General features: G+C 37.2%; 2 protein-coding genes across 5 annotated transcripts in view; both read right to left on the minus strand.

Moving 5' to 3' along the window:
- Positions 1-5733: 5733 nt before the first annotated feature.
- On the minus strand, positions 5734-14133 carry LOC131430231 (integrin beta-nu). 2 transcript variants are annotated; one of them, XM_058595008.1, is made up of 7 exons: positions 13965-14133; positions 13817-13896; positions 8252-8450; positions 7067-8192; positions 6818-7009; positions 6391-6755; positions 5734-6330 (listed from the first exon to the last, which is right to left on the minus strand). In XM_058595008.1, the coding sequence occupies exons 1-7, from the start codon at positions 14032-14034 to the stop codon at positions 5981-5983; spliced, it is 2382 nt and encodes a 793-aa protein (XP_058450991.1). In that variant the 5' UTR covers positions 14035-14133; the 3' UTR covers positions 5734-5980. The 2 variants fall into 2 exon arrangements, with proteins under 2 accessions (XP_058450991.1, XP_058450992.1); XM_058595009.1 differs by having other exon boundaries at positions 13817-13873; positions 13965-14102.
- Positions 14134-14324: 191 nt separating this feature from the next.
- The window catches only part of LOC131430232 (short-chain dehydrogenase/reductase family 16C member 6), an 83743-nt gene continuing 82935 nt past the window's right edge, over positions 14325-15132 (minus strand). For all 3 annotated transcript variants that reach the window (XM_058595012.1, XM_058595011.1, XM_058595010.1), the window contains one exon: positions 14325-15108. In XM_058595012.1, the coding sequence (XP_058450995.1) occupies positions 14889-15108 (220 nt within the window). In that variant the 3' untranslated portion in view covers positions 14325-14888. The remainder of the gene's footprint in view (positions 15109-15132) is intronic.

Consider the following 15132-nt stretch of genomic DNA (forward strand, 5'->3'; position numbering starts at 1 on the left):
TGTTCGAACTGTTGACGTAGAACTACCCAGCTAGTTTCAAAATCACTGCCAATATTTGTTTTGAATATTAAGGCAGCAGTCTTTTGCATTCCGCAAAAACTTATTTGTGTCTGCGAACTGTCAAAAAACATTCTTTGATAATTTTCGATCAAAATGTGTCTAGCGAGAATCGAACGGCGCACAAAACAAATCTACAAACAACCGCTGATATCTATAACACATTGTTCAAAACTAACTTCCGGGACTGAGCCAGAGATGACGTTTGTAATGTCAAACTAACCTCATTTTTCGAAAGTACCAACCTTCAGATGACATATGTCAAATTTTCTCGTCAATCGTACCTACCGACATATAAGTGACGTTACATATTCATTTCTGAAAAAAAATGGAAATAACGAATTTCGTGTGTTGGTAAAACATTGCTTTTTAAAAGGAGAAAACCGTGCCAGCCTAGACATGGTTTGAGAAATGTTAACCGGATCCACTGAAAATAAAGATTTGTGGTATTCTGGTTTGGAACATGGCGAAATAAAACATTCATCTGGAAAAAATAAGAAAGTTTTGAAAATCGTCTAAAATGAACGCAAAATCAAAGTTTGTGAGATTAGATGGTGCCTCGTTCGCTCACAATCGCACTGTTTACTCGCAATGAAAAAGAATTTCGTGCGTTGGTATGAAACAGTGTACGAAACATGGATCCATCATTTTTCGGAGTCATATCAGCATTCAGACGGGGAAAGCCAGTCGAGAATGTAACATGTAGCTAGCACAATCATGACGTCAGTTTTTAGATGCTCGAGGTATAATTAACATCGACTATCTGGAAAAGGAAAACACCGTCAAAAATTTTTGAAGCCATCATTCTATAAGTATGGTATCGAAAAGTACAAGAACGATTTAATTGCATTTTGCTCAAAAAATGATGTTTATCTGGACTTTTTGATCGATGCGTTAACAAACTTCTCTACGGCAGTATCGAACCGCACAGAGTGTAAGTCGATTCGATACTGAATCTGAAAATGCAAATTGAATTGCCGAAAATATATGGTTTTTATCTACTCGAATCGATGCGTAGAAATATTTCCATGTAAAATATATCCAAAATCAGTTAAATAATGGTTGAGATGTAAACAATAAAAAATCTGACCACTGTTTGTGCGGTTTTATTTCCTGTATTTTGAATTTGCACTCCGGTATCGAAAACAAAGGCGTAGACCTACGTCAAAAGATGTTGAGTGATTTTATTTATGCGAAGATATAGAACGGATTACAAGGTTCATTTGAGCAAGCAGAAACCTTTAGTAACTTAACTTTCACATTCTACCAGAGAAGACGAACTTATAGCTATAAAGAGATAGATAAAAAATATCCATACAGTGAAGAACTCATTGTGTATGAGAATGCTGTCGCAAACAGAAAGTGACAACGTCTGGTAACTTTTCTTTTGCCGGTCCGGATAAGAAGGAACTTTCCGGCATACCAGATACTCGAGTGATTTGCATTGATGAGATACTAAAGCTAAACTCCTCTGGCTGAAGGTTTTAAAAGATTTCTGGTTGCTCAAATGGCTCTTGTCACATCTCACCTTTCTATTGAATATCTTTACATACTTGCTCTACCTTGAGTACAAGCATTCGATAAATTTGATTTTATTTATTCTTAGTTACAATAAAAATATGCTTGACTTTATAAATAATAACAATATTACCATTGTTTTTTGCTAGAAATTTCAGGGGGGTAATTACCCACCTTAAACATTTTCGGGTGGGTAGTACTACCCACCGTACCCACCTCTTTCACCGGTCCTGGTGACATGTAGTATATTTAAAATTAAAATAAATGGATATAGTTAAGATATAAAAATATAGTATTTTTAAACCCATACAGTCCACAATTACGATTAAAAAAGGAGAGTATTTTCGAGGACGCGTTATAGAAATCATGATTTGCGGTGCCCACTGTTTCTCAGCGCAAAATTATCAAAAGTCAGAAGTAAACTCCTACGTTATTATTTGACTTTTTTAATATTATTAATTTTTGGTAGTTTCTTGAAGTCAAAACTATGACTTTCCACCAGAAAATTCACCACTTTGTGGTTGGAGAACTTCCTCAACGTAACAAAAAAAAATGAATTGGAAAACGTTAGGGCTGGGTATTCTACATGTAGAAAGTGCGTGCAAAATTTGAAAATAATTGGTGAAGTAGTTTTTAAATGACGATGGACAATCACTTTTAAAACGAGATTCAAGGAAAATGCGTTTAAATTTTATTGTCTACTCAATTGAAGGAAACAATTTACTTTCCTAGGAAGCGGGTAGAGTCTAACACTAAATTATATTTTGTAGTAAACAAAATCAATAAAAGTAAGCATTTTTTGGCGTGTATTTGTAATCATTCTCTTTTGTGTACTTTTTTTTGTCGTGAATACGACTTACTTTACTATGGTGTGCCTTTTCAAAATTTACCCTCTGAGAGAGTGATAAATTTTTGATTGTGAAGTATCTAACGAATCAACATAATTTTAGCTGCACGCCATCGGAAATATGATCACAATTTTATGATCAAAATATTCAGTTGTTTAACATAATCTCAAATAATTCAAAATTAAACTTTTCTGAAACGTTTGGTATAAACGAGTATCAAAGAGGATAATTCATAAGGCGCGTTTGCCTTTCTCGTATTTTTAAAGCTCATAGCTCAGTGATCTGTAGAAGGATTTATATAATCTAACTACTAATAAAATCGAAATTTTTTAACTTAAGCGTGTATAGAAAAAGCATTGAGGTATTTTAATAGTACACTATTGAAAAACTTGTCTCATTTGACCCATGTCAACACCAGCCAATCAGAACGCGTTCTGAGGAAGAGAACAAAATATCTGCTGCTGTACAACAAATCGTTCGAGAAAATGTTCCGAACAGTGTTTAATATCGTAGTGAGTTCCACAACTTGGTTCTTCTGAAAGGCAGGAATGAATCCCGTTCAGCATCCGGATAGTTTCTTTCAATGAAATGTGAATCCGAAATGAAATATTGAAATTAAAATTCTATATGCTGCAATTTTTATAGCCGTTAGGACCGCCCATTAGTGAATTAGCTACAAACGAAATCAGGTAAAAACAAACCTATCAACAAAAATTGGATCAGTTTGGATTCTATCGCCACTGCGAGCAGATGTATTTTGTGTCGTTTGCAAAGCTAGTTTCGCTTTCGACAAGAGCGATTACGTCATAGCTGTCAGTCATTTGCATTGGTGAAAAAGCAACGGTGGAGAGCATTACACAAAATCAGCCGTTCTAATGGCTTTAAAAGTTTTCTAAAGAACTATTAGGATTTCTTGCTCGCAAATAGAAGGGAAATATCCTCAGTTTAGTGCAAATATAGAACTGTTTGACCGCCTTTTTTTTAAAATCGCGAATCAACTTTTACCATATTCTTCAAATCTTCCAAAACACGCAGTTACTGTGTGCACTTTCTCAAAGAATTCGATTATTTCCATTTCCATTGAAAAGAGCAGAAAACTGTCATTCTTTGAGTTTGAGCTTGAGCTTGAGCGACCACCCCTGGTTGCTACTCCGTTACTGATCGGGATTAGCTGAAATTGTACAGGGAGTTTCTAGATGATCCGACCTGGGACTGGTAAATCATCCTTCAATGTACATCTTCTGGTAATCCCTGGATTCATTGATCAGTACCGGCGCCGGCCAGGCCCGAACGTAGATCGTCTAAGGAATGGGAAGGGATGTTAGTCCAACATATGTTGTTACTAGAGGCCGTATATACTACTGCGCACTCCACAAGTGTCACGGGAGAAGGATATTTGTTAGTAAAAATTTCAGTATTGGTATTATTCGCGCGCGACTCAGTATGTTCCGGTTTCAAGATGCACGGATGCACCACTAAACTCACTGATTTCCCGAGTGAACGTTTCAACAATATCCTATATGGAAGTCCCGGAAAGTCTTGATTCACAGCTCTTATTCGAGGAAACTGAAGAAAAATTTGCAATACTATCGCGTAAAGAATAAAAATTTCCCTATTTTTTATAAATGAAATTACGTGATACAAAATAAACGAGTGAATAGGATTCAGACAAAATAGTTGATTAATTGCATTGGCATATTCTAAGCAGTAGAAATAAAATCATTTTAAATCACCAAATGAAGGTCAAAAGATTTCACGCACGACTTGATTCTTTATTATTTCCGCTTTAATATTTTAATTATTTATATAAATTATTAATTGGTTATATTGGTTGATCTGGTCAGCCGGCTACCGAGAAAAATATTAATTTATTGTTTGAAATATTAATATCAAGTGTTTTTTACTGTGTATTCAATACACCAAAATATGTTGTCTCTGTTGGTAACTTTGTAATATCAACGGATTTGCGCAATAGTTGATTTTTATCATTCAATTTATAATCCTGAAAGACAATCAATAACATGGAAGAAGAAAACATTCCAATGAATGAAGAGATAATTTAGTAAAATAGAGTAATCAGAAGTGGAACATTGAATATATCTGATAACTGAAAGGAAAAAGAAACTCCTGCAATTGTCGCCTTTTACCCAGTGGATCTATTCTTGGTTCATTTTTTTCCGCCGGATTCCACACGGCATATAGGATGGTACTGTCCGGAGAGAGTTAATAGGTACTATCAATCTCTTAGTGGACCCCAGCCCTTAGAGCAGAAAACTGTCATTCTTTAATAAAAAAAAACTCTTGTTCACTTATTCTTCTAGAATAACTAGTTCTTTTGAACCGTTCGCGAACGGATTGCCGATCTCTAATTTTAACGTTCCTGCTAGTGTTCCTCAAGGCAATATCCATGGTCCAATATTATTGAACATTTTTTAAGTCAGCCATTCCGGCGCTTACGGCTTGTGGCGTACTCTTACTGTTCACAGATGACACCTCTCTCTTCTTCAAAGATCACGTGATTCGTTCGTTAGTAACCAAAATGCAAAAACCTATTAGTTTATTGGTTGAATATTTCCTCAGTTGGAAAATATGCATCAATCTCCCAGAATTATTCCACCTGAGAATAACTAAACTAAAATGAAATGGCTTTGAATTACACAGTTCGAAAAAAATCTTGTGACTTTACATTTTCAAAGATGCTATTTATGTATATGTATTGCGTCGTATTTCACTCAAATTTTTATTCAAGATCATGTTAAATTGTGTTATTCAAACTAATAATCGATAGCAAGTTTCTCTTGAGTTCGCATGTAGACAAAACAGTTATATTTAAAATGCAACATTCTACTGAGATGTCTTTACCCATTGAATAATAGAAAATTCAAATTGCCAAACCCAAACAAACTAGTTGTTCATAGACAAACAGTTTATCCAATCATTGAATATGCGGCTCCCGTTTGGAGAAATTGTCCAAAATATCACAGAAACAAGTCTCCAAGTCATCCAGAAATTTTTTTGACAATGATTATGCATTTCACTTCGGAACATTCCAACAATCTTGTACCCAGGCTTTCGTTTCGGTAGGGGCCCACAGATAGAAAAATAATGTTACTAAAGATTGCTTATGTACATAATTTTCGGTGTGACGTTTACCGGCGTTTTAACAGACACTTTAATCTTTTCTACTGGAATTATCATTAACATATTACAACAGTGATAAATTCCGTTTGGTTTGTTGTGTAGTAATAAAATGTGAATTGTATGATTTCATGAAGAATAATTTATTTCATTTTGTTACATAAACTGCGTTACCTCGACTTTCTTGTTCAATGATTCATCATGAACATTAAGTAATTTTGAATGCAACACCATTTTTATGCAACCTAAGGATAAAGCTATCATCATCTCACAAGATAACACAAATGGAGAAGCTTACAAAAAAAAGTCGAATTCGTTATCATCACAGAAAACAAAGCCAACTGTCAAAACACGAGGATCACTGTACTTCTACTAAAAGCTTTGCAGCCTGTTTTGTCGTTGCCTACCACGAGGCGCATTCACTTCAATTCGCTATCAGCCATCTCTTTCGGTACAGTGAAGCTCGAAATCGGTGATTTATACAGCGGACTCTGCATCTCGTACGATGTTTCGTTTTGTTGTTCTTTCTCGAATTTTTGGTACAATTTTCGGTCTTCTATCACCATTTTAACTTTGAATATTATCATTACAAGAGTACCTAGAAGTAGTGTCAAAACAGCAATAGAGAATGCTGTTGCGATGACATTTGTTTTGCTGCAGTCTTGATTCAAAATCTTTATAAGAGTTTTCCGATTGTCGAACGCGTAGGTGTATTTGAAATCACATGTGATTTCCTCATGGGTTATTCTAGCGGTGCAGTTTAGCATATCTAGAAATAGTACGTTTCAGCTATGAACCGAGAAATCAGATAGATAGCAAACCTTCATACCTTCAAGTGTGTCGAAAAACTCCGCGCTGTACAAACCCAACTTCGTTTTGCACTCCGCTTCTAAATTGTCACATTTTGCTCCCAACTTCTTGTGAATTGCACAGCGTACACAATCGTCATAGTAGGAGCATAGTTCGGACTCCGATCCAGCCATAGCTTCACAGTACGGTCCGAAATAGGACTCGCTACAGAGGCACCGGCCACAAGAACATTCTCCCTGTCCGGAGCAAAGTTCTTCCTTATGCGGCGCCTTGCACGTACCCTGGTCGGTAGAACAGTCACATTCATCTCCGGCCCATCCATTTTGACAATTGCAGGCACCACAGTCGCACTCACCATGGTTGCTGCAAATGACTCCAGAAATTCTAAAAAAGAATAATAATTGATTAGAATGACAGCGAATCTAAAAAAACCGAACTGAACTCACGGAATGCATTGGGAACACTCGCAGTGAGGTCCTTCGAATCCCGGATTGCACAAGCACTGACCGCAGATGCATTCACCTCGGTCTGAGCAAATCGGTCCCAGCTCGTCGAGTTCCCCTTCTTCGCGACATTGATTGAGAAGATCAGCACTACTGTCAAAGTTCTGTAAGTTACATTCGCACCTTTTCCCGATCCTATATAAATGCGTTATTAAAGATAATGAAACTGCCAGTACATTTGAGTTGACTTACCATCCTGAGTGACAGTAACACATTCCACAGGAATAGTCTCCGTTGCCAATGCAGATCTCGCTTCCGCTAACGGGTTCAGAATCCAACTCACATTGACAATGTTGTCTGATGTCGATATCCAATACTACACCTTCATTACTGATTAGCGCTTCCTCAATTTTAACGGTTAAATTTGAGACCAAATCCGATGGATAATCTACTAGTCGTACCTCAACAAAAAAATCATACTCCTTTCCTATTTCAATATTGTCGCATTTATTCACCTCTTGCGGAGTTTTGTAGATTCCACCACAATCCGTTAAATACGAAAGCTGAATATAACTGGGAGCGTTGTCGGTAAATTCAACTCTTTTCACGAAATCTCGGTAGCCTGTTTCAACCAGTTGCAAAATATTCGATGAGTCGTCTTGTAACAGACCGACACTAGTAAACTCTTCCATCAGATCCCTCATGGACTTGTAGTATTCCTGTAATTCGTCCGTAACAGCGAATATGACCGCTGTTTTGGACTTCCCCAGAACTCTGTAGATCTCCTCCAATGACGGATAATCATAAATTAAAGAGCCCAAGTACTCCCCATTGTCCGAAAGGTGGCACTGCTTATCGTTCCGTTCGCTAATCCCAGCCAGCAGTCCATCGCCTGCCATGTGCATGTATCCGTTGGTAGCCAAAATGACAATTTTCCTGGTGTTGGCACCCCATCCGATACGGTCATCGCACACTAGCACCTGCATCAGAGCATCTAAACCACCCTCCAAGTTATCCAAATTAGCCGAAACATTGCTCGTCTTTAGTTTCTCGATAAAGCCATCAATGTTGTTGGTAATTTGAAGCCGGTGCCGGAATCCGTATGTCGGTTCGCAGACCTGCTTTTCAATGCTACAGGGATTCTTCAGTCGGTGTTCTTCGGTCTGCACGAACGGCATAATCGGTTTATCGATGAAACTACCGAAACCGAGTCCATAGTTTTCCGTCAGATTGGCGAGAGCTTTCGCCAGCTGATCGCCCATGTTGATTAAGGTGTCTCTGTCATCTTTCATGGACCAGGTCAGATCCATCAGATAGTACAGATCCAGTGGGTAGTTCTTAGCCGGCTTGTACGTGAAATGGAAAGTGTGGGCTTCGACTGAAAGAAGGAAATTACTAAAAGAGGGCAAAGGGGAATGATTTTCGATAGTAACTTACGTTTTCCCAATTGAATCTTTATTCGTTGGGGACTGATTTGAATGGCTTCCAGTTTTTCCCGGTCGTAATCCCTTAAAGGTTCTTTTTTGATAATTGTTAGCTTACTAAAGTTTTTGTTCGTTTCAACTTTGTCCGAGCTGCAGTTAGATGCTTGAATATCGCTCAAAGTCATGCAGCGTGATTTGTACATTCCGTAGTTCTACAATTGAGTACATTTGCATTAGAACAAATCGTCTATTGCCAAAATATTTTAAGTAATTTTAACCGATGAGGGTTACTAATAAATACTAGCGACGCAGCTTTGGAATGGAAGTAAATATTTTTTTATTCTCATAAAAATACAACAGTTTCATCTCGTAAGTAATCAACTTTGTTACGGTAGTTGAATTCGACCTAATTTCCGGTAGAAAATTCGTATTTTTATTGTTGCGAACTTATCGCTATGATAGAGCTTGGTACTTGGCACAACGTAAGATTTCGAATCACCATTTGAAAATATTTTTAAACTATAACTTTTTTATAAGCGCCCTACCAAAGACACTACCAAAAAGCAAATAAGCATTGTACGATCTCAAATATCTAATCTAACCCACGCAACAAGTAATACAATGTTGATGAACGTTTCTAGAAATGGTTAACAAAGTTTGGTAAAGCTTTTCTCGAACGGATAGAGACAGATTCTTAAAATGTATCCAAATGATGTGCGAGAATAAGTTGCGGCAAATCGATGTAAAACAGTTGAATGTTCTGGTGCGAATTGGAAAGTAAACCGAAAAATGAATCAGAGAAAACATTGTGGTTTCCGTGGTTTTACTAACTTTAATTTAAACTTGTCAGTTAAACCAAAAATCAGATCTACGGATGTCGAGAAATTTTATAGATCTCTAGATGAAGTATACTTTTATGCTATTTCCTACTGAAACCTACGGATTTAAGTACATTGAGTAACAATCCTTCTTTCAATTCTATTATTATACCTCGTATTCTGGACAAATACGAGCTTCATTCTCAGACACTGAAGAAGCCTACAAGCTATACAAAATACGTATCTGACCACAATACGAGGGATGGTAGTAGAATAAAACGGAAAGATTTTTCGGTTTTCTACTCTTTAACGCATCTACTAAGATGAGATTTTTTTTAAACTAAATTCATGACCGAGATTCCTATAACTCGATATTGTAATTTATTAATCAATTCCACTGAATTATCGCTTAAATTTTTCTGATCATTTGTCAGCAATTTATGAAATTTCGAAAACTTTGTTAAAATCGTTCTGTTAAAACTGTTCTTACAGTACTTCAGTTACAAAATATTGTTAATCTGCTTTCTGCAGAGCAGATTAAAATCATTGCAAAACATTTAGGCATCATACACATGTCGAACACATAGAAACAGAACCTTGGACACTAAGAATCCTTCCTGGTCGGGGCCTTATGCATTGAACCGCCAATCCGGGTCATTCATTTCACTACTTCCTCCAAATGCATGGTTTTTGATGGTTTACTCTATTTTTACCTTTCTCATATAGAAAGGTTATGCAATGACTGTGAAAACCGACTTTTGAACCGAGGGCCGAGTGTCATATACCATTCGACTCAGTTCGTCGAGTACGCAAAATGTATGTGTGTGTATGTGTGTGCGTATGTGTGTATGTAACGTTTTTTTGCACTAACTTTTTTCGGTGATGGCTGAACCGATTTTCACAAACTTAGATTCAAATGAAAGGTCTCGTGGTCCCATACAAAATTCCTGAATATTATTTGGATCCGACTTCCGGTTCCGGAATTATGGGGTAAAATGTGCAAAAAATTGTGAAAATAAGTGCACTAACTTTTCTCAGAGATGGCTGAACCGATTTTCACAAACATAGATTCAAATGAAAGGTCTCGTGGTCCCATACAAAATTCCTGAATATTATTTGGATCCGACTTCCGGTTCCGGAATTATGGGGTAAAATGTGCAAAAAATTGTGAAAATAAGTGCACTAACTTTTCTCAGAGATGGCTGAACCGATTTTCACAAACTTAGATTCAAATGAAAGGTCTTGAGGTCCCATAAAAAATTCCTGAATATTATTTGGATTCGACTTCCGGTTCGGGAGTTATGGGGTAAAATGCGCAAAAAAAAGAAAATATGTGTTCTAACTTTTCTCATAGATGGCGCGACCGATTTTCACAAACTTAGGTTCAAATGAATGCGGATCCGTCTTCCGGATCCGGAAATAAAGCGGGTTAAAAATTGTATACAATCACTGAAAATGGGGAAAAAATCTGCTTTTTGGTCTCGAAGGGGTTGAACCAATGCGAATGACAGTTTCGCTATCATTGCGGTATTTTGTCGCTATCTTGTCACATCGCAATCTTTGTTAAACCTCTAGTGCAAATCTCGGTTGATTTTTCAATAGGGCGTATAAGCAAGTGACCGTTTCTCTTTGTTTACGTTCTCTTCTATTAATTACCAAGCGGTTCCCACTTTTATCACTCAACTCTTTGCATAAAATGATACCCGAAACTTTCGACTTTCAAACAGAATAGTGACATCAAAGAAAATCTTTTTTATCACATCACAATAATCGAAAGAGAGAGTGATTAAAGAGAATCTGTCACTTGCTTATACGCCCTATTAAAAAATCAACCGAGAAATCACAATATTTGAAACACGAATAGAGTACTGTTTAAAATATTTTGCGTGTGTATGTGGCGAAACCTGACAGACGAATTGTCAATATAAGCTGTAAATGTTTTGCATTGAATAATACAGTTTCCTTTATAGAAGCACTCTATCTTAGCTCACTCGTTGAGAGATTCACTGGAAGTGGCGTTGTCTATTATTCGGACATCTGGCAACGTGATGAACATAACAAAAAATGTAGCACCCTTGCATTTGTACTTGTGTGCGAGTGACTTTTTCAATGTGCAAGTTTGTTTGCTAATGAAGCACAGGCTAACAGACATGACAGTATGAGTAAATTCTTATAAAAACAATTTTTCGTGATGCACTAGTTCCACCTATATTGTACTGCGCGAACTATTTACTATCGGTACACCCCTTGTGGTATGTAAAAGTTTTTTTTTACTAGTTGGCTTCCCCTCGTTTGTCAACACCGATCAGCTGCTTGCTGGGATGCCTGATTTCATCATAATATTTGAAAATGAATCGTCACAATAAATTATTGGATTACGTTGATAATATATTTAACTTTTTTAGCGATGTTGGAAGGTAACCATATATTTTTCTCAACGTTGCTCATCTAGATTATATTTTATTGTGTTGGTAGTTTTCACCCGAAATTAAGTGGCGGCAGACCAGAAGCAAGTAAATATTGTAACAAAACGGGTTTGATTTTGCATTGCGTTGGAGGATGAAAAGTAGGCACAATTATGTATATAGTTTTGGCAATATGTATTAAATCTGTATCCTGCATGAAATTCGCATGGACGTACACAAATCAATACATTACAGGTAATTCTGTATGAATGGTAACTCTGTTTGGTAAATGAAAAAAATAAACACAGTCTAAATGACAGACAGGATGTTTAGATAGGGTAACGTGGCGCCATCATGACCTATGCGAGTACTGTCCCAACTAAAGGAATATTCGAAATGACCGTTAAAATGATTGAAGAATCTAATTTGAGTGTCCTGTCTGTTAGTCTGTGAGTGAAGTATCACACTTGTAGCAAAAATTGAAGTGTATTCATCTGTTTTATTCGAATTCGGTGATAAAACAGCACTTTTACTCAGAGCAGCATCACCGTAAGTTTCTGAGAGCATTCGATGCGCTTCAGTTGCATTTTTTTTCGAATTGTAACAGAAAAGTAAAACTTCCCGCAAATGGCGAGAATTGGGCACATAAACAGACATTTTCGGACGTGAATAATACGAAAACAAGAACAACTGCCACTGAAACGGCGATGACAATTCGTTAGACACTGTACATACTCACTTTAAAGGCATTATCATCTATGTATTTTAACCAGCCTCAGCCTAACCTATCGGAAAACGGCGGAAGCAAAGTTGTACACTGATAACCATAATGCCAAACGGTAGTATGACAAACGACTTTTCGCCAAACGTTGTAGCCCCGTCGAGAACAGTTTGCTTTCGATTTTTTGTCATTATTGGGATTATATCTGTAACATAAAATTAAATAAATCAATAAAAAAATCACGACTGATCTAACAAAATTCTAAAAACAAAAATAAAGTTACTTTGATATTAAATTCAACAATCAAAATAATCATATTCGTTGCTTCTAGGGGTAAAGTCACTTGGAACAAATTTTTTGCTTTAGATCTGTAGAATCACATTCTAGTGTTTAAATGAAATGTGGCTTTATCTATAGAAAGAGTTGCTGTAAAAATCGACTTTCGTTTGGAACCACGGAGACCCCGGCTGTTTTATATCATTTGACGCAGCTCGACGAAATCGGAAAATGAAACATCGAAAACACTTCCGATTCTTGATATATAATTGTATAAGTGACATAACCGATAAAACGCACTACCTTCCCAAAAATGTTGCAAACAGCTCAATGATAAAGTTTGAATGGCGCACCGAAAATTATGTATATAAGCAATCCTCAGCAACATTTTTACAGCATTTTTTTTTCATTTGAGGGCTCCTACCGAAAGGAAATCCTGGGTACGGGCAAAGAAATCATATTAACAAGATATCCAGCTCTCACATTTCCCGAACAAATCATTGGCAACATCCTTTTTTCCGAACATGGCGCCCTCAGGCGAGTCCGCATCGAATCTCGTACATAAAAGTATGGGGAGAGAAATGTCAAATTCGTGCGCGCCAAAATAGCAGCACTGCGCACTCATACAATTGACATGATATGTTGAATGCGACACCGTGCGATGGCGTTGCTGAACTGAAGATTGATTTCGCTCCAAGCTGACAGGGTCTGGTACGGGTCTGACTACCGCTTTACGAAATTAGAGATGACCCCAAACTATTGGCACCCTAATGTGTATACAGTAAACTGTTACATTGATTTGTAGAAAGTACGGACAAAAAACAAACGTTTTTTTTAAATCAACCTGGAGTAAAATTGGTCTCTCCATCCATGTGAAATTATTGGGTTTGCCTTACTGAAGACGTGTTTAAAGATTCATCCAAATCGGAGCGATTCGCTTCCAATCCCGATTATCACCTTTTCTGTTGTAATTTCGGAAATTCTCTGGAAGGATTGCATCACTCCTAAATTTAGCGCTCTGGTGCGAACAATTTGCATCTTCACTAAGAATTATTCTTCCAGCGGAACAGCGTTTCGCTCTATTTCCTATGAACACTGATAACAATGTTATGGCAGTTTGTTTACAAATAAACTGGCAATTAATATACATGTGGAATCAGTGAGGGCGACTTCCTTCACCATCATGAACAGATTCATGGTAGCGTATTCCGTTATCATTCAGCAACCACGCCTTGACCCTTATCTACTTTCACTAAACGTAAATACCCACACGTAGATAATCTGACAGAACCCTTGCTACTTCGGAGCAATGTCCTTCGAAGCTCGATTCTTTTATAGCAGCTTGATTTTCTACATACCTCATCGGTACACCAGGCGCAGGAAAAATCCGCATCCAGACATTCGACACACGTTTTCTGGAAGAAACATTTCGACAAATCTGAAACGTTGAACAAGTTCCCGCATCAAGATTTAGTTATTCAGTTATCCTGGCTACGATAAACTTACTTTGACTAGTTACACTCTGAGCTAAAATGGCAAACAACGAAATTGATATAATGCATTTGCAAAAGTCCATTCTGATGAGTTGACAGTTGATATTGGAAAATGATGTTTTCTTTATGCTAATTATGTCACATTTTCTTAGAGAAAAATTCTGATCAACTGCTTCAACCCGTTGTAGTAGTAAAACTGAATGAAAGAAACCACACTTTTTTATATAGGTTCATCAATATCGAAGCCGTTGGATGTCGAGCCTGATAAGATATCAGCTAATTGCTTACCGTTCCGTGTTCGTGTGAGTGCGGTTGCCATAGAAATTCGAGTGAACTTTCGCGCATAATAAGAAGAAAAACAACAGCAATAGAGTAGGTTTAACGTTTGCTTTATTGTACTAAAACAGCTACTCTAATTTCATTTGGAAAGATTGGGCAATGTTTAGAAGAGTTTATATGCGATATTGCTTCAATTATCATGTACATAATTTAAATTGTCCAAAGCATAGCAAGACACTTTTTAGAGCATTTTTTTTACATTTAACGATATTTTGAAATCGATTGAAAGTAAACTGTATTATCAGGAACAGGAAATTTAAAGACTTACTTACAACTAGCGTTCTTACCTTACCACTAACTAACCCAATTCATAGGAATGATCCAGCCTTATTTGCTAACCTGCTGTTTTTTTTATGTTTAAAGATAATTTCTTTCCCTTAAAAGGCAATCACATTGGTTCGTACCTCTACACTTGACATGCTGACTGAAATTGTTTCAAAAACTGCCCCCCACCCGATTTAAAATAAACCGGCGATAGCCGGCTTCCAGAGTTTCGATTCTCATTCATAAATCTGTCAGTCCTGCGAATGTAACAGTAAGCAGTGTATGGAGGATAGTTTCCTAGTAAGGTGACGGAAAATTGCAGAATTTGTTATGCCTAAAGAACTCGTTCCCCGGTGGACAATCGATGCACCAACAGGGAAGAAGATTTGGTATTGTTGTTGTCGGCCGAAGTGGTTGCGGCGGCGGACAAAGGATGACTGGTGCCGTTCAACTTAGCTCCATTCGGTGTCGCCATGGGAGTGACCGCGTGCTGGGGTGTAGCGTCCGGAACCAACCGTCGCAGGAAGCCCGAGTTGCAACCCCATGGAAATATCCTGAAATTAGGCAAATTAATCATT

The sequence above is a fragment of the Malaya genurostris genome, chromosome 2 (assembly GCF_030247185.1).
Source record: "Malaya genurostris strain Urasoe2022 chromosome 2, Malgen_1.1, whole genome shotgun sequence".
Classification (NCBI taxonomy): Eukaryota; Metazoa; Arthropoda; class Insecta; order Diptera; family Culicidae; genus Malaya; species Malaya genurostris.

What these genes read in the sequence shown, in the direction of transcription:
- LOC131430231 (XM_058595008.1), bottom strand. Translation starts at nt 14,034, where the DNA reads ATGGACTTTTGCAAATGCATTATATCAATTTCGTTGTTTGCCATTTTA. An exon ending in AAAGATTCAATTGGGAAAAC is followed by an intron (nt 8,193 to 8,251) that starts GTAAGTTACTAT and finishes TCCTTCTTTCAG; the next exon opens with TCGAAGCCCACACTTTCCAT. An exon ending in TGTTACTGTCACTCAGGATG is followed by an intron (nt 7,010 to 7,066) that starts GTAAGTCAACTC and finishes GCATTTATATAG; the next exon opens with GATCGGGAAAAGGTGCGAAT.